General features: G+C 47.7%; 2 protein-coding genes across 2 annotated transcripts; both read left to right on the top strand.

Moving 5' to 3' along the window:
• The first annotated feature begins 65 nt into the window (after window positions 1–65).
• Window positions 66–2,625, top strand: MIF (macrophage migration inhibitory factor). Its single transcript, XM_080391430.1, has 3 exons — window positions 66–294; window positions 1,354–1,526; window positions 2,359–2,625. The coding sequence occupies exons 1-3, from the start codon at window positions 187–189 to the stop codon at window positions 2,423–2,425; spliced, it is 348 nt and encodes a 115-aa protein (XP_080247556.1). The 5' UTR covers window positions 66–186; the 3' UTR covers window positions 2,426–2,625.
• An 800-nt stretch (window positions 2,626–3,425) lies between these two features.
• DDX51 (DEAD-box helicase 51) lies at window positions 3,426–14,409 on the top strand. Its single transcript, XM_080391223.1, has 16 exons — window positions 3,426–3,501; window positions 3,609–3,985; window positions 4,384–4,628; window positions 4,755–4,905; window positions 6,380–6,525; window positions 6,867–6,938; window positions 7,127–7,233; window positions 7,768–7,876; window positions 9,196–9,341; window positions 10,004–10,202; window positions 10,837–10,952; window positions 11,045–11,161; window positions 12,022–12,123; window positions 12,604–12,667; window positions 12,845–12,979; window positions 13,836–14,409. Exons 1-16 carry the CDS (start codon window positions 3,479–3,481, stop codon window positions 13,860–13,862), a joined length of 2,136 nt encoding a protein of 711 aa, XP_080247349.1. The 5' UTR covers window positions 3,426–3,478; the 3' UTR covers window positions 13,863–14,409.
• The last annotated feature ends 458 nt before the right edge of the window (window positions 14,410–14,867 follow it).

Below are 14,867 nucleotides of genomic sequence, written 5' to 3' on the forward strand. Positions count from 1 at the left end.
GTCTCCCCCCCCGCCCCTCCCCCCGGCCCTCCTCCCTCCCCGCCGGGCGCGGCCCCTTTAAGGCCGGCGCGGCCCCGCGTGCACTAAAAGCGCCGCCGCCACCGCCTCGGTCCACTGTGCAGCCGTCGCTCCCGCCACACCGTTCCGTTCCCGCCGCCGGCCCCGCCGCCCCCCATTGCCGCCACCATGCCCATGTTCGCCATCCAGACCAACGTCTGCAAGGACGCCGTGCCCGACAGCCTGCTGGGCGACCTCACCCAGCAGCTGGCCAAGGCCACCGGCAAGCCCGCGCAGGTGAGGACGGGTGGCGGGGCCGGTGCTGCCGGAGACGGGGGATCGGGGGCCGCCGGGAGCGGAGCCCGCCGCGGGATGGGGCCGGCGGGGCAGGGCTGGGAGCGTGGCGAGCACGTGTGCCGAGGGTCGGCGGGCCCGGTGCCGAGGGGAGGCCCCGGCGGGGCGGCCGCAGGGGTGCGCCGGCTCTCTCAGCCGTCAGGGGCGGCGGGGCGGCGGCCGCCTAGAACAAGCGCCTGCGGGCACAGCGTGGCCGCGGGCCCCGCTGCACCAGGGGAAGGGCTGGTGTCCGTCCCGCCCGCCGCCCCCCGTGCCGGCAGTTCCCCGCGGGAGCTGTGGCGCGGCGGCAGGCCTCCCTCTGCCTGCGCTGCTGCCCTTCCCTAGGCCCGGCGGCCATCAGCCGGGCCGCCCGGCGCAGCAGCCTGACCCACAGGGAGCTCTTGTGCTCACGTAGCTACGGCGGCGGAGACTTGTCAGCGCTCCTGCCCAGGAATCGGGGCTTCAGCCTCGGAGCTGTGCTTCCGGCCCGTTTGGGGGAAGGGGCTGGTGTCTGCCCGGCCAGCGAGCCTGGCAAAGCCAAGTCACAGATACCGAGCTCTCCTCCGGGCTGTTCCCGCTTACCCCGCGGTCGGATGCGGCCCTCTTGGGCCAAAACGCTGCAGCCTGAGAAGTCCCGGCCCGGTAAGGCTGAATTGCAGACAGGCTCTTAGACAGGCCCGGTGGCTCTGTCAGTGATTTGAGGGCTTTTATCTCCAGCCACGGTGCCTCTCCCCCCATGCAGTGGTGGGGCTGTGGCAGGCAGGAGTGTCCCTTTTACCTGCGGCTTTGCCCAAGCACAACCTTTGTCCCTAAAGCTGAGGGGATCCCTGAGCATGCACAGCCATGCCGCCCGTGTGGGCTGCAGCGACTTGAGCCGTTAGTGCTTCCCCAGAGGCTGGGAAGGGTGCAGAGGGCGAGCTGCCTGAGCCCAGAACACAACTGTGCTGCTTAAGTTGGTAGGTAAAGCAAGTTTGCATTGAGAGGGAAGGTCTGACCTGCTGTAACTGTGTTCTCCTACTGCAGTACATAGCTGTGCACATCGTACCTGATCAGATGATGTCCTTCGGGGGCTCCACTGATCCCTGCGCGCTCTGCAGCCTTTACAGCATCGGCAAAATAGGAGGGCAGCAGAACAAGACTTACACCAAGCTGCTGTGTGATCTCATCTCTAAGCACTTGCATGTATCTGCAGACAGGTGAGGCTGGGACACAGTTTTAACCTTATTTATCTGGCTTTCTGAAATTACTTTGACAAGATTGTTTAAAAATACAGCAAGCCAGGAATAAGTCCATGTGACTGAGAAAATAGCAAGTGCTCATCTGCGGTGTTTTCATGTCCAGTTAAGAGTTTAATGACTACATCTTTCCCTTGAGCCCTCTGTTAAATGGCTTCCTGTTCTCAGAGTAGGGAAAAATACCAGAGGACTGACAAGTGGTACAGCTTGCCTCTCAGGTGTGATGTCTTGTCCTCTGGTGATGGGAGGCTGAAAGCATGATGGAGGAGCATTAACAGGCTGGAACTGAAAGAACAAGTGGAAACCAGCAGGCTGTGAATGGTTCCCTCACAGGCAGTGGAGCCTTGGGGGGAGTGTCTGTGTGCAGCTGCTACTGACACGCTGGGGTTGGGAGGCAGAAGTGCAGAGCTGACCCTGAGGGCCTGCTTGGCTATCGTGGGGCTGCTGGTCTGTTTGACACGTGTGAAGGACTGCAGTGCTCAGAAACAAAAGGTTTTGATCTTTGGAAATTCTTGACAGGCTGCTAACCAAAAGCTGTCTGGTGTCTGAATGGTCCCAGACTGAAGAAGAGTTTGCACTGAAGACAAAAAAAGTGCAGTTCCAGGAACTCTGAGGAATATTGATTTTTCTGGGTGTGTGCTGGAGAATTGAGCTAGGTTTCAGTAAAAATTAAGCTTGACATTTCTTCTGAGGAATAAGAAGCGCTGCCCCCTGTCCTGTTCTGTCTCACTCGTAACTTACACAAATGAGTTAATGAAGTCATTGTTTGTGTCTTCCTGTGCCTCTTCTGCAGAGTGTACATCAACTACTTTGACATGAATGCTGCCAATGTGGGCTGGAATGGCTCCACCTTTGCGTAGAGCTCTCCCATCTGTCTGAAGAGGCTGCTCCTGGACCTACCCTGATCCTGCCCCGTAGCAGAGACCACCGCACAGATGGCCCCGTGTTGCATTTTGTGCGCTCTCACAGATTGATGGCTCCTTGCTAGTGTGTTTAAATATTGCTGCTTCAACATTCCTGTTTTCTCTGTGTAGAAAACAAATAAAGATTTAGAAGTAAACTGTGTGGTGTAGTCTTTGGCAGGTTGGGGGTGGAGCTGGGCAATTGGTAACAACTGTTTCACTCTGCTAAAGCAAACAAAAGGAACACTTCAGGTTTGCTTTTATTCTCAGACATGGTATTTCACAGTAGGGTTAGACTGAGTGGCAGGTGGCTGACAGCACTCCATGGTGATTTTTTTGTTTGGTTTTTTTTACCTTGCTGGGCTTCAGAGGCTGTAGGTTCCTTTAGGACTTCTTGCAGCTGTGGGTTGGTGGGGCAGTGGGGGTTGTGCTGTAGGTGGGTTTTTTTTTTTGTTATTTCTTTCGTGTTCTCTGTTGCCACAGTGGAAGCAGCCCTTGGGCCAGGTCTGTGCCTGCAGCTTCAGGGATGGTTTTTTCCTCTATTGACGTGCCACCTTTGTGGGGCCAAGCAAGGAAGGAGTGCTTTCGCTTGCTCAGTTGAAATGCTGCTACCCCCCCACCGCATACGCCGCCGGCCCCCTTCAGGCAGGCAGCCAGAGGTGGCCCTCAGCACTGCGGGTGCCGTGCTGGAAGGCCTGCGGTGGTACGGTGAGCCCCTGTGCTCTCTGCCAGCTAGCTGTGCCTGCAGCTCTGCTGGCCCTCGGTGCCTCGGAGGCGTGCTCCTGCCTGGCAGAGCTGGGGCGGGCCGCGACGGAGGGGCTTCTCTCCCCTCAGCGTTTTCCCGCCCGCCCCTCAGCGCCGCTCTCCCCTCAGGCTGCGCGCGGCGGTGCTCCTCCCCTGCCGGCAGGCGGCGCGCGCCCGCCCCGCCCCCGCGCCTTCTGGAGCCTTCCGCCACCGCCACGCGGGCGCCGCTGACGTCATCTCCGTGCGCCCGGGCGGTGCGACGCGGCTATGGCGCTCTTCTGTATCAACAGGTACCCGATGGCCCGGCCCCGTCCTGCCTGCGGGGGCTGCGGCACAGACTCGAGCGGGGGGTGGCCGGGTGGCTTGTGCCTGAGGAGGTTTTGTTTGGCTGTTGCAGGTACGGCGGGGAGGAGGAGCAGGAGGAGGGGGCTGAGGCGAAGGAGCGGGCTCGGGCCCTGCTGGAGCGGCTGCGGCAGCAAGCCAAAGCCCGGCAGCTGAGGAAGCAGCGGGAGGCGCACGCCGGCGGAGGGGAGGACGAGCTGACCGGGGCAACCGGCCCAGCGCCGATCCCCGGAGGCGAGCCCGGCGTTGGAAAAAGGAAGGAGAGCGATGAGCAACCCTGTGCACAAGGACTGAAGAAGCTAAAGAAGAAACGACAGCCTTGCAGCTCTTCTGAGGAAAGGGCGGGTACTGAGGAGGCAGGAGATGGCAGCACTCCCTCGAAGAAGAAAGAAAATAGAAAATCGAAAGTGCGGCAAGAGAGGACTGAAGCAGGTAGCGGCAAACTGAGGCCGTAGGATTTCAGTTTATTCTGGTCGAGAGTTCTCAAAAGACAAGTGGACACAAGTTGCCCTTTGAGTGCCTTGCCAAATTTACCCGATTTTGGTTTTCTCTGTTTAATATGTCCCAAAAGTAATTCCTTTTTTAGAGGAAAGCTCCATATTGCAAGTTTTGAGGATCCATTTGTGTAAATGAAGGAGGGAGGCATGTCATCTCAGTCTTCATTTGCCCTCATACTGTCAAAGAAACGTTTGACTTTTGCATTTGGATTTAGGAAGAAAGAGGAGCTTGCAAGTTGTCAAATAAGTCCTACGTTGTAAAATGTTCCTTATGTCCCCTTTCTGTAGCATGTTTTTACCTGTGGCTTTGTATTCTTCTTATCCAAATTCCAGATTCTGAAGAACACATTGAGCAAAAGGAAAACAGAAATAACTTTAAAAATAAGTCTTCTGAAAGGAAGAAGAGGGATGAGGAAACAGAGGGAGCTGAAACAAGGGAAGAAGAGAACAGTGAAAAAGCTGAAGGAAATCAGAGCACAAAGGAGGAGCTGTCCTTAGCAGCCTCAGAGGAAGGGGCAAATCCTCCACCCTCCAGTCTGGTGGTTCTTGGAGACTATGATAGAAAGCCAGTGCAGAAGGTAACTAGCTTGAGTGAATTATGATGATGGTCAGGAAGGAACATGCATCTTACCAGCTTATTTTATATATGACATTGTCTGTTTGATGGCAGAAGTGCTTTGTTACTCTCCTTGTCTCCATCTCAGGTTCAGCCCTTCTTACCACAGTGGCTTGCTCAACCCAAACTAGTGCAGAAACGTATCAAAGATAATCTGATTCCAATCGGAGATGTCCCAGGAATTCATCCCCGATTGTTGAAAAAGCTGCAAATGAATGGGATAGAGTCCTTTTTTCCAGGTACCTTGATAGTGCTTTTGTTTCTTTCTAAACTGACTTACAATACCTCCTGCAGTCTGTTGCTGTATATTTGATGTGCTCAGTGAAGTAAAATACAGAAAAAAACAAGTGTAATGCAGCAAAGTGACTGCACTAGTTTTAACCCTTCATTTCCACAGCTTTATCTAGGCTGAGTAATTGAAGTCTTACATAGTCGTAAGTGCAGCTCCACAAAATACGGTGGCTTGAAGTAATGCCTTACAGCTGCCAAAAGAGGGAGGTCTTCCTTGTGTCCTCCCATTTTTCTCCCGTATGCCAGGCATGTGCTTTAGTTCCTTACCTTCCACCATCTCTGCTGCTAATCTGATCTCTCTGGGAACCCATTCAACTCATTAAAGCAGCAGAAGACAATTCAAGCAAAAAACCCTTGGTTTTCCATTATTTCACCAGTTTTGCAAACAAGTACAATAAGTACCAGCTCCTAAATAAATGGAGAGTACAGCTGGAAGCGGGGATATGGAGAGGAGGGAAGAAGGTTGAATCTCTGACCTTCAGTCAGTTACTTGGTCCAGCTGAGCCTGGAGGCTTAGATTTTATCAGAGACTCATCCAGGTTACGTTGGAAAGCCAGCATGTGTCTCCTCTTTTAGAGTATGTTGTTATGCAACATTTTAATTTAAGTGGTACTGCTTATTTTCTCCTGGGAGATCTTAAGAAGTTGCTATCAGAAACCTGCTGTGTTTTCTCGTAAATCAATTCCAGCTCATGGTAGCAGATAAATCAAGCAGCGTTGTGCTCTCTGTGGTAAAGATGGTGTCTGCTGAAGTCATACATCATACGCATCGCTGCATATGGTCTTGTCACAGAGCTAGATACCCTGGCTGCTGAACCTCATAGATAAACCAAAGTTGGCCAGTTTGTCAGGGCTTGTCACAGGACCAGAAAAGGGGAGAATTCATGCATGACAGCCAAAGCGGTTGTCTGTACAGAACTGTTTGCTTCAGTCCCTGTATATTCTTCTGCAGCGAACTTGAGTTACTCCAAACCCTATAGCAGTTGTGCATTTTGCTCCTTGGAAGCTATGGATGCATTGCCTTGTTGCATGTTCTGTGTTTCTGTAAGGGTAGTTTGTACTTCAGTTAAAGAATGCTTTCAGACAAATATTCATAGGTTTTGAATCTGCCCAGTGCCATCCTAACGTGAGAACAAGAAGACAGGTGAGTTGAAAACAGTATTTAACATAGTAACATCCTAGCTGAGCACTAGAAATAGCTGAATTCTTGGAGAGGGAGATCTCTGTATTCAGTGCTAAGCTCCCAGATAAATGCAGATAGCATTTCTTTTCAGACTTGGGTTTGATTTCTTTGTCTTATGTCTGTAGCAACCACAGCACAATGTGGAAACAGATTCATTGTATGTAATTGCTTTTCTGGATACACTGGTTTTAGTCCAGTTCATTAACTCCATAGCTTATGTTTGTTTCTGGTTTTGTTCAGTTCAGGCAGAAGTGATTCCTGCTATTCTACAGGGTGCATCCAATGGGTATTTGATGGGGCAGGGAGGATACCGCCCCAGAGACATCTGTGTCTCAGCACCTACTGGCAGTGGTAAAACCCTGTCTTTCGTCATACCCATAGTACAGGTGAGTTTACCCCCTGTGAAATATCTTTTGTCGCTTTTGGTCAAGTGAAATCTGAACTTAGAAGTAGGTCAGAAAGCCAAGGAATTTGTAGACACAAACCAGCAGATTTTTAGCTTGTAGCTGTCTGAGGGAGCTGTACGAGTTCACTTCATCTCAGCATTCCACTTGTTTTGTCAGACAGCAGGCACAGCCTGAAGAATTGGGAGGGTGGAGGGGAGTAAAAGAGAAACATAAGACTCTGTGAGGATGTGTCAAGCCCATCTCTTCTCACTAGGTTAGATACAAGAAGCCCCTTCTCTCCCCGCTGCTTTGGGGGACTTATCTGGTCTTTGTCTTGGCAGGTTCTGCTAGATCGAGTAGTTTGCCAAGTACGAGCTCTGGTTGTTCTGCCCACCAAAGAACTGGCACAACAGGTATGCGGCTCTTCCCCTTCTCTCTGAGCAGGGCTGGGCTGAGGGGAAGGCTGGTGCAGTCAGTATTTTGCTTGGCTGTTCTGTGAAGCAGGTTGAAGACCTGTCAGTGGGTTTGATGTCATTAGTGTAATGGAAAGTATTACTTCTAAGTGATTTTGTTGTGGCTAACAAAGCCCGTCTCTTTGCAGGTGAGTAAAGTGTTCAACATTTACACTGATGGGACAGGTCTGAAGGTTGTTTTGATTACTGGCCAGAAATCTTTTGCAAAGGAGCAGGAGATGCTTGTCCAGAAAAAGTAGGTTAAAAGGACTTTTGTTAAGGTTTATAGATATTGTAAATTACTTAATCCCAGTAAACTGAGGGCAAAATACAGGCTATCGCATCACACCATCAAGCAATAATGATTTTGAATAGTGGGTTTATATACTAGACACTGATTGTCAAAGTGCCTGCTACTATGCCTTTTTTTTGGTGATTGTTGTGTTTTACTAGATTTTGGGGGTTCTTCACCAGCTGAGTAAAATGCAAACATTTACCTTATACCTTCAGGTACAGATGATTATTATGGGACTTTGCTGCGGTGAAGCTTTTTTTTTTTCTTTAAGAGCAATGAAGAATGATACTTTCTGTTTGAAGTGGGGCAGTACAATGGAGAATATGGTTTAGTGTCCAGCACTGCCTTTGTGTGCTCTCCAAAGCAAAGTGCATATTTGATTATTTCTAGGTTAATTGAATAGTAAGAAAATCTTAAGGTCTGCTGACCAAGGATCTCTGTTACTTGCTTTGTGGTGTAGGGAGAAACGTACTGATGGGCTGCTTGTTCTTTCAGAGTGACAGGCTACTGCAGCCTGGCTGATATTATTGTGGCTACACCAGGGCGGCTCACAGATCACATTAGCCAGACCCCGGGGTTCAGTCTGACACAGCTTCGCTTCCTGGTAAGTCAACTCCACAGGTCTCCCGCCTTAGTGTAGTATCCATTACCGCTGTAATTCCTGCTTTGTTCTTGCATGGTACACAAATACATCTCTGTTGGGACTGTCATGTGGACCTAGTCTACACTCCAGATTGCTCAGACAGCAGTGTCAAGATGAGGTGTTTTATTCCAGCTTGTGACACCCAAGCATCCACCCACTTCCCCTTCTCTCTTAGCCTCTTGCAGACATGAAGTAAAGCCTTATTGGTCAAGGTCAGGATAAATTACTGGACTGTAGTAGCTTCCACCATATGGGACTCTGTGCAGAGATGACATTGCAGTCTTATGTAGGGTATGGAGATTTTTATCTCTTACTAGGAGTCAGGGACTGGGTTTATGTGCAGATGAATTTGTGTGTAGTTTGAGTGTCAGGTTGGCAACTGACCCACTGAAACAAAAGCAAAATTCAGTTTTGGGGTAGAAACTTCTGCCCTCATTTGAGGAAAGATATGCAAAGAAGGTAATTCTGTTGACTGGGAGCTTCCATTATCTTACATTCTGGCTCACTTGTTAAAGATACAAAAAGATTGAGTGCACCCTCAGTAAGTTTGCAGAGACACCAAGTTAGGTGGGAGTGTTGATCTGCTGGAGAGCAGGAGGCCAAGGTGGCCAACAGCATCCTGGCTTGTGTCAGAAATTGTGTGGCCAGCAGGACTGGGGAAGCGATCATACCGCTGTACTTGGCACTGGCAAGGCCACACCTTGAATCCTGTGGTCAGTTTTGGGCCCCTCACTGCAAGAGGGACGTGGAGGTGCTGGAGCATGTCCAGAGAAGGGCAATGGAGCTGGTGAAGGGTCTGGAGCACAGGTCTTATGGGGAGCAGCTGAGGGAACTGGGGTTGTTCAGCCTGGAGAAAAGGAGGCTCAGGGGAGATGTTATTGCTCTCTACAGCTGCCTGAAAGGAGGTTGTAGGCAGGTGAGGGGGGGTCTCTTCTCCCAGATAAGAAGCAACAGGACAAGAGGGAACGACCTCAAGTTATGGCAGGAAAGGTCTAGATTGGATATTAGGAAAGATTTCTTCACTGAAGGGGTGGTCAGGCACTGGAACAGGCTGCCCAGGAAGGTGGTGGAATCAGTATCTGTGAATGCGTTTAAAAAACGCGTAGATGTGGTGCTTAGGGACATGGTTTAGCGATGGACTTGACAGTCCTGGATTAATGGTTGGACTTGATCTCAAAGGTCTTTTCTAATCTAAATGGTTCTATGATTCTATGAAAATCAAAGCTCCCTAGTGCTAGACAGTATTTAATAAGTAGTGGTTTTCATCCTTATGAATTCAGATTATAGATGAAGCTGACCGTATGATTGATGACATGCACCAGAACTGTCTGAACCAAATTGTCAAAGCTGCATTCCAAGTAGAAAATTACGCTGGCTTCAACCTGCTTTTTCAGAGGACCAAACCAGGGCCTATAACAGCAGCCAGGTAAGTTGCAGAATGTGTTTCTTTGAAGTGGTAGATGTCGCTGCCCTGCTTTTGGGAGTGCACAGGCACTCCCAAAGCTTGCTTGGTCTGAGAAAATGTCTGCCAAAGTAAGGCAGCTGCTTTTTCAAAGCTTGACAAAGCAGGCAGTGAACAGCTGATACTAGAGGATGTCTTTTAGACTGAAGTGTAAGTATTGTATTCTCCAGGCTTTCCTTAACTGGTCTAAAGGAGCATCAAAAGAATGCACCAATACTGCAAGTCTGTGATTCATTTGCACAGTAACTATAGTAATGCCCTCTGGCAAGCTGAGTAATGGATTTGAAGAAAAACTTGGAATTATCTATCCGCAGCTGCTGTTTTCATACAGCACGGTAGATATGTGTCAGAAACTGAGATCAGCAACCAAGGAACGAAGCAACTAGAACAAGGACAAGGATAACTAGGATGCAAGGATGTGTGCAGGGGTAACAGATGTCAGTTGTGCAGTTGATTGAGAGCGCTGTCTGTGAACTCCACCATAAAACGAGGGTGGAAAATAACCTGCAGGAAAAGAGCATCAAAAAGAGTTAATTGCTTCCCTTGTAACATTATCTGAAGGCACTTGTGGAGGAGCTCCTTTGCCCCATCTTCAAAGCTCATTTTCCATGTGCTATTTATTTCAGCTCCTGCTATCCCCAGATGCCCTTACAGAAACTGCTGTTTTCAGCCACGCTGACCCAGGACCCAGAGAAGCTGCAGCAGCTGGACTTATTCCAGCCTCGCCTCTTCACCTCTGTCTATTCTGAGAAAAAAACACTCGGAGATGGAACAGAGACTGAACAAGATACTAATAAGAAATACACACTCCCTGAAGGGCTATCGGTATGACATTAATTCTCTTGAATGAATCATACTTGAAGTTTTGTTTAACTCTGGAGTGTCTAGCTATGTGTTTACCCTATAAACATATATGTCTTCCCTATGTTTTCCCTATGCTGTTCCCTCAGCATTGCAGAGGTGCTGGGCGAAAGTGGCTTTGGGAGTATTTATGACCCAGAGTGCTCTGCTTTTGCACATCTGTTTTCTCATTTCCTTAGTGTTGATTTTCTTTGTAATTAAACTCTTCATGCAGATTTAAGTTTACCATCAACAGGGAGTGGAGATAAGTAATAACAATGTAGTAGTGCTTACTAACTGTCCATATGTATAACATGCATTTCAAGGCATGTAGATACAGGTCACCCTCTAGACAAGAAGGCAGTACATGTTGTTACTTGCTGTGGAGAAGTGAGAACATTAGAAAAACACAATCTCCTGTTTCCACCTTGTATTGTATCCTCCCAGCGTGTAACTGTGACTTATTCTGAAGAGGGTAGTGTGGGGTCTGGGTTTGCTGCTTTAGTCAGCTGTAAAACGTCTAAGCCTATGTAGGTCATGGACAGGTAGTGGGTTTCAGAGAAGGTAGCCTTGGCAAGAAATAATTTTTCTCTCTAAACTTCCTCCCTGTTGACTGCAGCAATGTTATGTGCCTTGTGATCTGAATTCCAAACCTTTGCTCCTTTTGCATTTTATGCTGAAGATGAAATTTACGCGCGTGTTGTGCTTCACCAACTCCAGGGAAGCTTCTCACAGGTGAATATATTAATAAGATCACTGTATCAGGTATCTTTCAAATAATGTTACAGAAGTAATGAAGTGACTGTTTCTAACCCATTTACCTACAGGTTGTTCCTGCTGATTCAAGCCTTTGGTGGAGTCACTGTGGCTGAATTTTCTTCTCGGTTACCTCCAAATGAGAGACAGAGAACCATGAAGGAATTTGAACAAGGAAAAATACAACTGTGAGGATCTAAAATGAGTTTTCTGCATGTCTTGCAACATAACCTGTTTCCAGTGTGAAAAGCTATATAAAACCAAGATCACAGTTAAATGGGGTCCTCTGTAAAACAGAGTGTGCAGGAACCAACTTGTAGGATGGGTGTGAGACTTGGACTTGTGACTTTTGAGTTTACCCTGCATGTAATTTGACCTGTTCTAATCTAGCTGTAATCTGAATTTCTGTGTGTTACTTTATAACAAGCAGTAAACGTAACAGCTTGTTCACATAGCTGTTCTGAACATACATACAGTTCTGAAAAAAGATCTTAAGTTTAGTATTACTGCTTCCTACCAAAGAAATCCCTGATCAGACTGGCGTACAGATTTACTTCAATCCATGTGTTTGATTTGCTTTGTAATCTTGATAGCTGTATGGGATGTCTCTGAGAAGTAGGTAAATATTTATTTTCTGGATTTTCTTTTTATCCAAACCCAGTGTTTAAATTCCTCCTTGACTACTGGAATTTCGCACCTCGCTGTCTGCATTCAATGCCTTTATGGAATGCTCAGATAGGTACAGGTCTGTAACCTCCAGTGTAGTGGGAGCCTTCTGGCTTAGTGTCACATTCTTGGAGAACCTGGAAACACCCAGTAACTTTTCATTAGCAGCAGTAGGTGGCAAGGCTCTAGGGATGCTTGGAGGTCTGCAGGCAGCCCATAATGCCAGTGACAATGAGTGATTTACAATGCTGCTGCCGTGCTCAGAGGTCAGAGGCTGACTGGCCAGTTTGAACAGAGATTAGCAAGAGTTGTGCTGTGTTCACTTGTGTGTGTTGTGCAAGATATGTTACCTGACAATGACTATATATACATTTTAAACCAGGTTGATCAGCACAGATGCCACTGCACGAGGGATTGACGTTAAAGAAGTGAATTATGTAATAAACTATGATGCACCGCAGTTCATCAGGACATATATTCACCGGTAAGACGACCAGGAACAAAAGGAAGATGTCTGAGCTTGGTTTACTTTGAAATGCTTAGCAAAGGTGACAAGCACTTAAAAGGGTTTTTAGCTTTGGATTTTTTTTGTTTTACTTCAATATGCAAATAGCTTTCTAATCAAAATGTAGCTCTGGTAGCATCACCAGAGTAATGTAGTATTGAAACATATAGAGCGATATAGCACCCTATGATAGAAAATGTTTTTCACAGGAGCTAGAAATACTGTCCTGAACAGCATCAAATATTGGGTTTCTAGACGTTCAGAAAACTGCAGTGGCTCAGCAGCTGTGAAGGAGCCCTGGAAATGTTCATCCTTTGTAACTATATGTAGTCCTGCTGTGCTAACCTCAAAAAACTTGAAATCAGACTTTCTTAAATCTGGAGAATTTCAGAATCAGACTCTTGGAGCTGATAACAGCAGTGACTATGTGGCTAAACTGACTTGACACTACTTTTTCAGAGTTGGAAGAACAGCTCGTGCAGGAAAAGCGGGTGTCGCTTTCAGCTTGGTCCTTAGGATTCAGGTATGTCATTGGTTTGAGATTCATTTGATAAGCCTGCATGCAGGGGCATGAGGAAGGTAAGGTTCATGCTACTTCCCACCTTTTCCAGTCAGGCAGCATGTTCCAAAACATGCTCACTTTCTAGCTGATAGGCAGTGGGGTGTCTGTCTCATCTCTGGTGTCTGTTTTGTTATACAGGAGCGTAGGTTTTTGCGGATGTTGAGGGATGCTGGCATCCAAGACATAAAGAAGCACCCAGTGAAGGGCAACTCATTAAAGCCATTGGTGCAGCAATATGAGGAAGCTTTGTCTAAGCTTGAGAAGACGGTCAAGGTAATTGAAACAGGGAAGAAATTTTTTTAAAAATCAGACTACAACTTGCACAGTTTATTGCAACTCATGACTAGCGCAAGTATTGGTGACCAAGATCCTTTCCTTTAACTGAGACATTTCCGTTTCAGTGAGGGCAACATTTGTGGGGGCATCATTATGAAATACTCAGAAAGGGTAGGGAGGGGAGAAGTTTTCTGTTAAAAGAAAGGTAAGCAGCATCCCTGGAGGTGTTTAAAAGACACAGAGACATGGCACTTAGGGACGTGGTTTATTGGTGGACTTGGCAGTTCTGGGTTCATGCTTGGACTTGATCTTAAGGGTCTTTTCCAACCTAAATGATTCTATTAATTTGATTCTGTGATTTGTGGTGTTCCCTTTTCTGTTCTGCCTTTCTCTTTACCTCTGGAGCTGGGATTTTGGCAGCTACCCAGAGAAGGGCAAACAAAATGCAGGGATTAAACCTTTTAGGACTGCAGTTTACAGCTCTGCTGACTAGAAGTTGTGTATTCCAAGCCAGGGAAGCCTTTTCTGCAGGCCCTCCTTTATACACCAGTGAGAAGGTTGAGAGCTTTCACACAAAAGCAGGGTAGCATTTAACTTGCCAGATGGGTAGACTAGAGATCCGTAATAGACTTTCCGTGCTGTAATTTGGCTGGGTGTTCTGCTTTCTAAATGTGAGGACTCCTGATAAACATCTGTTCTTGAAAAATGATGATTCTGAGTTGCAGACTAATAAGGTTTGAGAACTGGGCCAGAAAGGATTATTTAATTGTCCCATTGCTCCCCAAAGTCCCTTCTGTGTGACTCAGAGGGGGGGGGCATCTTAGTCACCTTCTCAACTTTTTGTGTCAAACAGAATGAGCGAGCACAGAAACGAGCCTGAATGAATGGAAGTGGAGAAGTTCATGTTTTGTGGCACCGAACCTGCTGAGCAGGATAGGTCATGGACTGCTACCCAGCACAGTTAACAGTGAGACGTGGCCCCTGAATGGAGGTGAACGGTTGGCTCCTCAGCCTCACCATACACAGAGTCGGCTATTACAGGCCTCATTCCCCTTTCAAGGACACTGCGAACAGAGCTCAGTTACTGGTTTAAAAAAAAAAAAAAATAAATAAATTTCTGAGATACAGTTGTCTTGAAGAGGACTTTGCATCGTATCCTACTGGTATATATAAAACTACCACCAGTGAAGAGAAGGGCCATTACACAGCTCTGGAGCGTGGAGCTGCTGGCCTCCGAAGGGACAACTCATGGTTCTGTTTTCCTGTACAAGTAGCTGTATCTGCAAATTCATAAACACCTATACAGTGTCTATAGCAGAAGCACATTTGAAGAACTGCTCTAGGTTGAAGTGACTGCAACTTTTAAATAAATACTATACATATTTTTAAAAAGGTGTCTAATAAAGATTCCTGGGTACAGGGATGGACATAGTGTTGAAGGCATTTTTCACTTCTGTAGTCTTGCATTTTTCTTGCCATTTTCTGGCCTCTGTGACAGTGGTGAGAGTAGGTATTATTGAGTGTTAGGTTGGTGTTAATGCAGACTAAAATGTCTGATGCCAAACATGAATATACTGGACTCAACTACTATCTGTATTTGGCACATGCCTCTGATATTTTTAGCTGCCTCGGGCAGAAGGTTTGGAGCTGCCATGTAGCTGCAGCCTGCAACTACCTTCCAAGACCTTCAGCAGGGACAGCCCTTGCTCTGGCTTGCTTTTTCCTAAAAGAAATGCAGACTAGCATTAGCAATACATTGTTCATTAAAAAGAAGGGCGGGGAATCTTGGATGGGCCGCTGTCAGGACCGGTGGTCACATCTTGTAAATGCAGGAGCAATGTTGGGTGGGTTTATAGCAATGAAGTGTGTCTTCCTACCCTGTGGC

This window comes from Falco punctatus (assembly GCF_963210335.1).
Source record: "Falco punctatus genome assembly, chromosome: 1".
Taxonomy (NCBI): Eukaryota; Metazoa; Chordata; class Aves; order Falconiformes; family Falconidae; genus Falco; species Falco punctatus.

Excerpts from the sequence above, each read along its gene's own strand:
- MIF (XM_080391430.1), top strand. The coding sequence starts at position 187 with ATGCCCATGTTCGCCATCCAGACCAACGTCTGCAAGGACGCCGTGCCC. Across the intron at positions 295-1,353 it reads CCACCGGCAAGCCCGCGCAG|TACATAGCTGTGCACATCGT; the intron begins GTGAGGACGGGT and ends CTCCTACTGCAG. Across the intron at positions 1,527-2,358 it reads TTGCATGTATCTGCAGACAG|AGTGTACATCAACTACTTTG; the intron begins GTGAGGCTGGGA and ends CCTCTTCTGCAG.
- DDX51 (XM_080391223.1), top strand. The coding sequence starts at position 3,479 with ATGGCGCTCTTCTGTATCAACAG. Across the intron at positions 7,877-9,195 it reads TGACACAGCTTCGCTTCCTG|ATTATAGATGAAGCTGACCG; the intron begins GTAAGTCAACTC and ends TTATGAATTCAG. Across the intron at positions 9,342-10,003 it reads GGGCCTATAACAGCAGCCAG|CTCCTGCTATCCCCAGATGC; the intron begins GTAAGTTGCAGA and ends TATTTATTTCAG.